This window comes from Nicrophorus vespilloides, unplaced genomic scaffold (assembly GCF_001412225.1).
Source record: "Nicrophorus vespilloides isolate i.1.1-1 unplaced genomic scaffold, Nicve_v1.0, whole genome shotgun sequence".
NCBI classification, from domain to species: domain Eukaryota; kingdom Metazoa; phylum Arthropoda; class Insecta; order Coleoptera; family Silphidae; genus Nicrophorus; species Nicrophorus vespilloides.
Window position 1 is genome coordinate 13,595 of NW_017099541.1, and position 11,079 is coordinate 24,673.

Here is an 11,079-nt window from a genome sequence, read left to right on the forward strand (position 1 = left end):
CTACAACGACGAGGCAATTCCCTCCTTGTGGGATGGGATTAAGAATGCTCCATGGCAGCGGCGAAGATTTCTCAGGATTTTTCAGGCTGTACCACCTGATACCGGTCAAAAGGGTGCTGTCCGAGACCAGGAAGTTGCTAAAAAAGAAAAAAACTTCAGAACGTTTTGCGTAACTCTGAGCAGGTATGTATCTTACGTGTGGAAGAAGGAGAGGGCATTCAATCGTCAACCCAAGAATTCTACCATTACACTCAAGTAGAAATCATGTGAGTTGGCATAATATTCTAATTTTTGTTTGAAAATATGTTTTTTCCAGATCCATTGTTTACTCTCACTTTGGATAAATGTTGTTGCTGCTGCTGGAAGGGTTAAGTTTAAAACTGCGTCTGTGCCCATGCTTTGCACCCTTGCAAAAAACTTTTTTGTAAGGCATCTTCTCCGTATGTTTAGTGGCAACATACCGGCTTCCGTGTGCAGCACATTGATGGGACTGGATCTTATTTATGGACTGTAGTGTGTTTTTGGTACAAAACGAGTAATGCTCGGTTAAACGCGAGTAGAGTGAGTAGATCGCTGCCCCAATCTCTACCTGCGATGGCTCTCAACATATTCAATCCTCAGAGACAAGTCTGCGATACACTGTTTAATTGTTTTTTTTTTCTTTCACCTTAGCTTACTGTCAATCCATACTCCCAGGAATTTGTAGATTTCAACCAACTCGATGTCTGCTCCTTCCACCGTTAGTGTTGGTCGATGAGGATGTTGTTGTGAAGAGCATTGCTTTGCTTTTGTTTGGAACAGTATGGAGATTTGTGTGACTTAGGTGTTGTTCGATATTATTTAATGCCTGGTTCATTTGACTGTTCATATTTTGTAGGTTGTTTCCTGAGACGTATAGTAAACACCAGGAAAAAATCTGGAAGGATGCATGAGTTTGTACTTGGATTTACATGGTACTTACAAACATTTGCATGAAAAGATTTGAAATTTAAAAGTCTGTCGAAGAAATACGATGTTACGACAGATCATTGCCGAGTTATTAATAACTTTAAATAAATTACAAACGTCATTACGGCATTGTTATTCTATTATCATTGCAACAACAGAAAGAACAATTTGAATCCTTGCATTTTAATCAGAAAAACCAGTCTTAAATATTATTATTTGTTTTTCATTTCCAATACCATCCAGCATTTCCGAAGCTATATTTCAGTTCGTCTTGAAACTTTGTTCTGTTTTTAGATGGTAATGGAAGAGATTTTGTTTTTGATTATATTTGTTTGATTTTGACTATTTTCAAGTTTTTGATTCGGTTGTTCATTTTCATGTGGTTGTTGTCTTTGCTTTGTTGATTAGTTTGTTTTTAAATTAATTGCTTGTTCTTTTATTGTTTGTTGTTGATGGTTAGTATTTAATTATTCAGTGTAATTAGGACATTAATAAGACTGTATATTTTAAACTACATTCATGATAAATACATTGGATATGTCACAACATTAAAAAAGTCAATTTATTTGATCTCTGTACCTTTACATTGAGATGCCACTTGGTCTATAGCTTTTGAAGGTATTTGCGAAATCGTCAATCTTTTTCGAGTCATACTCTTTTTTCCAACAATTGAAAGACATTTTATAAATATTATAAGGGTATTGAAGAAAATTATACCTGACGTAGATGATTGTATGTAGATTATACCTTTTAATTTTGTTGGCTTTCGTAAACGACTACTTCGTCTAAGAGAATCATTAGCGTTACCTAAAACAATTATTTCAATAACACAAATAATCGCATAAGTTGTAATAGTCGTTTACCAAATGTTACATCAAGCGATTTACGAGATGCATTGAGTTCATCACAGAGACGTTGCAGGCATTTTTCATCCCTATCACCTGCACAAAAAGACAGACTCTAATTAAGTAAATCAAATGGGTATAAACAGTTAATGATAACAAAAAAATCAACAATTTTTACCACTGAAGATCTCATCGGACGTTTCAAAGGAGTTCAAACTGAAGGATTCTGCATCTTCGTCCTTAACATCTGTTAATTTGTTGAACAGGTCTTCCCACTGCTTAATTCTTTCATTCATGTGCAGAGGATTCATGTTGTGCAGAGGATGATTTTCATTCATTATGATGATATTAATGATTGTGTCAATAACTACAATAACTTCAAACTGTTCAAACTGCCGAACGTTTATGCCAGACCAAGGTTTTGTTGTTTTCTCAATCTATAACGGATATTTTTTTTTGGCGCGAACCATTTCAACGGAATCGATCATCAACATCCTCTCTAAGTTTGCATTTGAACTAAAGATGTAACTGAAGAGAAAACTACTTCTTTACTTGCATTATTATGCATCATCAACATCCAATTAATTAGAGCCGGCCACCCCCAGAGAAGTCCACGCCGTCATTAAGCAGTTAAAAAACAAGAAAGCCCCCGGAGTTGACGGTATCTCCAACCTCATGCTAAAACTTCTCCCTCGGCGTTCGGTCATGCATGTTGTGGTCATCATAAATGCGATGCTTCGGCTCCGGCACTTCCCTGAGGCTTGGAAGAAGGCCGACATCATACTTATTCCGAAAACCGCGAATGAGCTTCAATTTCCCCAGAACTACCCTCTCATTAGCCTGCTTCAGGGTATTGGGAAGGTTGCTGAAAAGGTGATCCTTCGAAGGCTCAAGGACTTTGAAGCTCAGCAACAGATCATACCCGATGAGCAGTTTGGCTTTAGGGACGGTCACTCTTCTTCTGACCAGTTGCTGCGCGTTGTGGAGCGCATCACGCAGGGCTGGAAGATGCACACAGGCGGGGTTTTCCTTGATGTTACCAAGGCCTTTGACAAGGTCTGACACAAAATGATCACCAGCAGTTTCCCTGATGGTCTAATTCAGCTAATTGAACCTACCTTGACCATCGAACGTTCAGCGTTAAGCTGGGTGACGTACGTTCCTCGGTTCGACCCATTAGGTCAGATGTGCCCCAAGGGTCTATCCTGACGCCTTTTCTTTTTGCCATCTTTATGGCTGACATGCCCAAGATTTAGGCCGGATCCTCCACCTCCGCAGCCTACTACGCCGATGATACTGCCATCCTGGTGAGGCACACTTCGACCGATCATGTCACGAGGTTGCTCCAAGAGGCCCTTGATCAAATTGAGGATTGGTTCCGGCTCTGGCGTATTGACGTCAATCCGACCAAGAGCGTTGCGGTGCTGTTCACTCGAAAGCGCGCCACTCCATCTGGTGCGCTAACAGTCTTTGGTGAAGACATCCAGTGGAAGCCTTCAGCTAAGTACCCGGGGGTTACTTTGGATAAAGGTTTGCGCTTCAAGCAGCATATCGAGACGGCCAGGAACAAAGCCTGTGCAACCATCAAGCTGCTTTATCCCCTGATGAACAGGAGGAGCCGTCTAAACATCCCTAGCAAGTTGGCCATTTACAAATCGATCATAAGATCCGGCATGACTTATCCGTCTCCTGCATGGGGTCATGCTGCACGCACTCACTTGTACAAGCTGCAAGTGATTCAGAATAAGACATTGAGAACTATTTACAATGCTCCCTGGTTCATCAGGAACGTGCAGCTGCACCGGGAGGCTAACATTGCTTTCCTCTCGGAATTCATGAAGAAGTCAGCTGAGAAGGCTTTTGCCAGAGCTGAGATTCATCCAAATCCTCTCCTGCGAGCGGCTGTCGACTACGATCCGGGTGATCATCACACCCACAAAAGGCCGAGAATGGCTGCTACCTGACAGCACTGACATTCCCACAAGACCAAACACTCGTCATGCATCACCACATGGGCCTTCAGGCCAATGCATTATAATCATGAGCCGAAAGGCGGAGTTTTTACTCATCCACGAATTCACTGTCATGCATTCCTATAGATAAAAGGCAACGGGATCAATTCCCCACCTAGCCACATTGAGAAAAAAAAAAAAAACCTACGGCAGTTTTGAGAACGAGCTTTGGGGATGTTACCAGCAAGCTGTTGAAATTGATGAACCAATACTGCACTTCCGACAACAACGTTTTTATCAGTGGAGGAAAGCGGCTCAACAGGCTGTGTTTGCCGTCATCGGAGCTGATATCTTTAAGAACGAAAACAATTATAATCCGGCAGCGGATAAAGTCGCGATCTTAAGGTAAGCACTTCAAGACATTCATAAATAAGATTACCATGGAAACTTTGGTACTTACTATCAGTTACTATGGAAACTGTACTGTTAATTTTGTTCTAGGCCTGTGGTAAGATGATTCTGAAGTTGATGTCACTCAACTATCCTCTGGTCACGTCCGTAGGTCCACAAGTTCTGCACGCGCTCTTCTCATCTGCAAAGGCCGTCGCCTCCACCAAATTCAACGGACAGATGATCACAGCCCTCTACGATTATCAACCATTCTCTATGGACGCCCATCGCACTTTGGCATGGTTAACCGTCATGCAAAAAGCGCAAGTCCATTTGGCAGAGTAAGAGCATACCATTTTATTTCCAAAAAAGCAACGTTTCTAAAACTATTTTTTTTATGTATTCAATTGCAGCATTGACATTGCAATGTGCGCTGCGTTTTTACCGAAAGTCTTCACGGCCATCACGCAACTATGGCTCTTGCAAAAGTTCGAGATAGTGATGGCAGCGACGAGAGCCGTGGAGATGCTCCTGAAGGATGCTGCTGGTCCGATCTGCGCGGAACTCGACATGGCCAGAAAGTACGAGCAATTAATGAGCAAGTGTTTCCAAACCCTGGAGCTCGGTCTCGGTTACCAGTACAACCACGCATGACCTCAGGTCTTGCATTACATGTCCGTTATGTTCGAGGTAATGCAACAGCTTTCTTAATTAATCGCATGACGTAAGTTGATGGTAACGTTTGTTTCTTACACAAATCGGATGCGCGAATTGTAGCAGTCTTCTTTTGGGATATCTGAAAATCCTGTTCGAGATTCGAATAAGTTCAATTACAACGAGTTGGAGCACGCCGTCGGCGCTGCCATAAGTTTCGTTGGACCTGAGACAATGCTTAGCGTTATATCGCTTAAGGTAAGTGGATTTGTCTCACCTGCTGTTATAGAAGATAATTTAATTAATTCAATTTGAAGAAGGATAACTATAAACTCATATTGGATAGGTCGTGGTTGATATCGGTGCTGAAGAAGAAAGTTCGCTCTTCGAAATTGGACTTTTGGATCAAAGGTATCTTACCTTTGGCCACAGCGTGTCAAAATAAATCCGCAGAATTGACGAATAGAAACGATGCGATTGGAGCGCACAGCGCTGAGCTTCTCTCGAATCTGCTTCCGAGTTTCTGCAACAGTCCAATCGACATCAGCGCTAGTTTTAAGTGCAGGTTGCAGGGCGTTGCTAGGATATTGGGTGTGGCCATATCGGAGTACAAGGAACTGCGATTGGCTGTGATGGCGTCTCTAAGGAAACTGATCACGAGCGCGAAGGAGACCGAGAACGAGGCGGACATTGCCGAGCTTGCCCGATTTGATAAGAACTACCTGCCAATCCTGTTCAACGTGTACACGACGAAACCATTCGGCACGGATGAGGAGGGTCAAAGTTTGGCGGCTCTTGATACAATTGCTGTGAGTATTTTACTAGCATTTAATTAATTAAGTTTAATTTCTTAATGAATATTGTAGGTGCATTTGACGATAGCGAGAGCTGAACTGACGAAGCAGCTGTTCGATAACACGCTGAGCAGACTTGAGAATCTCACGGGAATGGAAGAGATGATCGTGAAGGAGAGTATCCTCGATCTGATTCGTATCTTGGTGAGGATCAGGACGCGGAGAGCGTCGAGAAGATGTTCATGCAGTGCGTTAAGCACCTACCTGATATCAAGGATAACAAAGAGCAGAAGAAGGCTTACCGATTGATGGAGAAGATCTGCGGCAGTGAAGCGGAGGGCGTCAAGGAGTTCCTACGCAAACACCGTAAGCTGGTGCAAAAGCTGCTGATGAAGAGTCTGCAGACGGCTGCGGTGCAGAGCAAGCCCGTCTCCGTTGCTTGAACTTCCTGCTGAAAGCGCAACCAGCTCTCGACCACGATAGCAATCTGATCAAGTCTACCATTCCAGAGGCTGTGCTGTGCTGGAGAAGCTGATCCGCAAGTTTGGCTGCGATGCGATCATGCCGTACGTCCCAACCACGGACACCGTAATGTACAAGAGGTTGAGGAATATGCGGAAGATGCAGAACAGGATGAAGAGGCTGCGCAAGTCTGCCGAGGAGCAGCAACTGAACGGAGACGTCGATATGGAGAAGGATTTCCTGGTGAAGTTGAGGCCGAAGAGCGTCGAGGAGATTCTCGCCGATTCCGACTCAGATTTCGATGATGATGAGGTGGGAACTAATGATCAGCGATCCCGACAAAAGAAGTACAAGGCGTACATCCAAGACGACGAGGACAACATCATCGATTTCAAGGATCCGACGATCATCAACAGGATCGTCGCGAATAAACCGACAAAGCAGACTGAACCAATGGATGTCGAGGCCAAGAAGAAGGCCAAGGACAGAGGATTCAAGACCACCACCGATGGAAGGCTCATCATCAATGAGTTGGACTTTGATGATTCTGATGGTGGTGACGGCGGTGGCTCAAAGAGAGTACCGAAAGCGAGTAAAATAAACTTTGGCGATAGCGACTCCGACACTGACTGTGACGACGATGCAGCCACCAAGATACTCATAGATAGCAAAAGAAAGAGGGCGGATGCTAGCAGCGTTGCAAGCAACATGGTCTCCAAGTACAAACCCGGAGGTTCCGGAATCCGGAATATAATCGGTGCGGCAAGATTAGGGGCCAAGAAGGGACTGAAGGCAAAGAGGAGGTTGAAGGAGGTGTAGATGGTGCCGTCGTTCGATAACTACCTGAAGGCGAGGTCCGGACGCATCCCTTCTCAGCAGCATCGTCAGCAGAGCTACCGCGGGGAGAAGATCGTTTATCTGGACCTGAAGGAAGCACCAGGGGAACATGGGCCCAACCGGTATCCTGATAGAATACGAAGATATGTTCCCGTACGACGGCGACATTTCAGCACTGAATCACTTCAGCGTGCAGAACTTCAGCGAAATCAACATGCTCGCCGATGTACATCATCTGCAGATCATCCCACTGGTGCAGACGTTCGGCCACATGGAGTTCATACTGAAACTGGAGAAGTACAGGAATCTGCGCGTGGAGACTTGGTATCCGCAGACAATCTGTCTTGCTCAATGTGCTATCCTTGGATCTGATCCAGTCGATGATTGGTCAGGTGCTGCGTCCTCATCCCAAGGCGAAGGCGATTCACATCGGATGAGACGAAGTCTTCCACGTGGGCAGCTGCAACAGATGTTACGACAGGATGCTCAAGCACGGATGGTCCAAAGTGCGTTTCTTCCTCGACCACATCGTCATCGTTGCAAAACACATCAAGCAAACATATCTGGGTGTCTAGGTGCTCATATGGAATGATCTGTTGAGGAATATCGAGCAACCGGATCTGAAGGAGAGCGGTATCGCCGATTACGTGACACCAGTCGTTTGGAAGTACGTCCCGGACATATACACGACGTTAACGTACATAGACCTGTACAAGTACAGCAACGTCTTTATACTTTACCAATGCCTCTTACCATGTAGATAATCACGCCTACTGGATGAACGTGGTAAGCGACTACAGCATGACTATCCACTTTTAAGGCATCTTCATCACCAGATGGCAACGGTACAACCATTTCGCCGTCCTCTGCGAACTCCTCTGGCAATGTGCTTCCGCCAATTGGCTGGGAACAACGATCCGCCCACGGACCCGCCCATTGGCCTGCTCGGTAATCCGAAGTGCTTCTATGCGGGCGCCGAGATCCACGACGAAGTTTACAGACTGAAACAGCTAAAGGACAAGTACGCTTAGCTTCTTGCCTATTCACGCATCAAAGGATGGATGAACGAGTTCAACGTGAGGCACTCGTTCTCGAACCCCGAACTTGTGGAGAGCGGCACCGCCGATCTGGATTGCTTAAAGGGGCAGCTGTGGGCCGTAGAGACGAACCTCTGAACGATAACTACACCATCTCAGAGTGGTTGGGGAGCTACATCAAATCGAGGCTGAGATCGTCTCGCTGTGGGAGAAGAAGGAAAATCTGCTCAACGTGGACGTCTGGCCTCGATGACCAATTAACTTCAATATCACCAAACCCAGACTTTCCTTCCTTTCTTTCCGTATTATTTATTTATTAAGCCAACAAAAGGCGATCTTGCTCAATGCAACAATCAATCTGTGTTAGTAGTACTTCATCTGGGTGAAAATACACACCACCAAATAAATAATGTATCAAATCTATTTCTACTTCAATTTAGGCCACCTTCCACAAAACCAAACTACTGGATTAAAGTGGAAGGAATCCATTAAGGGAAAATATAGAAAGAAGAAAGGTGGCCACCATTGGCTGTTTTGAGGAATGGTGTTTTTTTCTTTTCAATTTACCCAAAAAAATAAATGTCTATGTTTTGTATAATACTATAATAACGTGTGATATTTTATAATTTCTCTTTCCAGTTCTTTTCCATTTTTTCCAAGATAATAATAACGTACTAACATATATAAAGAGAAGAGAAAGAGGCAAAAAAAAATAGAGTGTAATTATCTTAATATTAACTAAAACCAAGCTTATTTTATCTTCGATATATGAAAAATAAGGAATACATAGGTCAGGCGATGACAGGCAATGGCGGACAGTCGCTGCTTAGTAATGTACCAAATTCGTTGGCTTCATTCCTATGCTCCTGTTGGAGGTGTTTCAGAGGGCGATCCTACTGCTGCTGATGCCATCTTCCGTCCTTTTCGGATCGGATACTGATACGTTTGGTTTGGCAATCTTCCTCAAATTAGACACAAGGTTCTTCTTGCCGATGCTATAGCGGCGTGGGCGTATCAGACCGGTAGTAGTAGTACCAGCCCCTTTCGACCTCTCGTTCGTCGACCGGCAATGACTACTCGTGTTCGTCGCCGTTGTGGACACGTTTGCCACGGAATCAGAATTATTCATGTTATAAGTACTACAAACAAAAAATGAATAATTAATTATCGTTGGAATACGCGAATCAAGTGTAGAATATACTAACCACATTTCATTGAAACTGGTGGTTTTTACTAAAGGAGATACGGACAATTCCAGAGACTTCTTCTTGAACTGACTGGAATAGGCCAGAGGGATGGACAATTTGCTCTGCGGTTGCGTCCTGTCGGGCGTGGATTGCGCCATCGGCTTCAGCTTAGTGTTCTGTGAGGAATTGAAAATGAATTGTTAATTTCTAGAAATGCTTAAGTCTTAACTAGTATTAACTTACGATTAACTGGGTGCTAATTGTTTTGGAAATGGATGTGCCAATAGATTGCTTCCTGAGCGGAGTGTTCGTCAACGGAGATTTGGCGATCTTGGAATCTTTCAGGAGGTCTTTGAGATGAAAATAAAAATATTAAATACTTTTCAAGATTTAAAATGTTGAAATAATACCTTTCTTTTTTGTGATGGCGATGACCGGAAGCATGGCTTTCATCGGTCCCTTTTCGGGTTCCTCGATTTTTTTGGGCTTCAGCTTGCTCGAGACGGATGTGGAGCAGCTCGTTATGGAACTGGCGTTGCACTTGGTCTCCATCTCCGTGACCTGGCTGTTCAGGTTGTTCGATATGAGCGGCATGCCAAACGATCGACAGAGACGTGACCCGTTGCCGACACCATCTGCTTGGAGCAATCTCTCCGTGAGCGACACGGACGCCGCCGTCCTGCTGAGATCCAGCGGTAACTCCGCGTCCCGTTCCTCCTCCTCCTGCTCGACACCCGATATCAGCCGAGTATGCTGCTTGTCTTCGATCGAACTGTGACCGGAATCCTCAGAGCTGATGCTGCTGCAGACGGATACTGTGGAAGAACACATGAGATCCGCTAGATTCAGCAGCAAACTGTGCCCGGCGATCTTCCGCTCGTAGTCGATGTCAGAACCATTGAATAAATTGGACAGGCTCATTATGATTTGACCGGCCTCCCTAAATTTACTCGAGCAGTTAGATATGTTCGAAACATCAATCTTCCCCTCGCCGTTAAGAAGGACCAACAAATTCTGCTTGTACTCTAAAAGCGTTGCAAAAGCGTTGCTGCTATTACAACGCTCCTCCTCATCCACAACCTCCTCGTTCTTATCCTGTTGCTGCTCCTCAACTATGAGCACCTCTTCTTCTTCGTTTACCTCTGTGATTTCAGGCGAAATTATTCGATCGATCTCCTTGAACATCGACTCTTTATCACATTTCACCACCTTCTCCATCTCCATATCAAACTCATCATTCGCCAAAAATGGCTGTGGGGTGCAATCCAAAAAAATTCCCTCATAAGCTAAAACAACAATAACATTATAGTAATTCATAAATTACAATTATATAACTAAAAATTAGTATGAAATACTTACAGGCTTCTAAAATTGAGCCATCAGCTACTTTACAAGCAATATGATAAGCCTCAATGAACACTGAATCATTCTAAAATAAAGAGAAAAAAAAAACGAAATTAGCAAATACAATCAATATCAAATTTTAATACGTACAAATTCATCATCTTCTTCCATGGAAGTAGTCCTATTACTTTTAACCTCAGCACTGATGCACCTCCTCTTAATTACATCCAAATCAGTCTCAGTCTCTGGCAAACTGTACAGTCTCATTCTCTCATCAATCCTCTGATTCAGCTCACTCAACAGTAGATCATCTTGACTAAACTGATTCGAAATGAAGGCATTGTTGAAATGTGAACTGCTCAAACCTTTTAAAGAGTTTGTAGAGTATATGGTGGATGGGGCAACACTCTTATTAAAGTTACTCGAATTGTACAGACTGAATGCATTGGATGATACACTGGAAACATTTGAATTATTTCTGTCCAAGAAAGATAACGGATAATGCAGGATTGCTGTGTTAAGTGTGTCACCGCTTAGGGGAAGTTGCTGCAGGAAGTCTGGTTCTGTAAGTCTTATGGAAGGGCTGTTCATGTGCAGAATGCCCAAATGCTCTCTGCCTGTTATGTCCA

At 43.8% G+C, this 11,079-nt stretch overlaps 1 protein-coding gene and 1 pseudogene across 1 annotated transcript; both read left to right on the forward strand.

The window, feature by feature from the left end:
- The first annotated feature begins 4,258 nt into the window (after positions 1-4,258).
- Positions 4,259-6,864, forward strand: LOC108564701 (annotated as a pseudogene).
- Positions 6,865-6,991: 127 nt separating this feature from the next.
- LOC108564703 (hexosaminidase D-like) lies at positions 6,992-8,057 on the forward strand. Its single transcript, XM_017923799.1, has 4 exons — positions 6,992-7,381; positions 7,458-7,638; positions 7,703-7,840; positions 7,939-8,057. Exons 1-4 carry the CDS (start codon positions 6,992-6,994, stop codon positions 8,055-8,057), a joined length of 828 nt encoding a protein of 275 aa, XP_017779288.1.
- Positions 8,058-11,079: the final 3,022 nt, after the last annotated feature.

Bases quoted from the DNA above. Each gene is read 5' to 3' on its own strand.
- LOC108564703 (XM_017923799.1), top strand. From the start codon at position 6,992: ATGGGCCCAACCGGTATCCTGATAGAATACGAAGATATGTTCCCGTAC. The intron at 7,382-7,457 runs GTCCAAAGTGCG...CTGGGTGTCTAG, and splicing joins AGGATGCTCAAGCACGGATG to GTGCTCATATGGAATGATCT. The intron at 7,841-7,938 runs GTGCTTCTATGC...CACGCATCAAAG, and splicing joins GGCCTGCTCGGTAATCCGAA to GATGGATGAACGAGTTCAAC.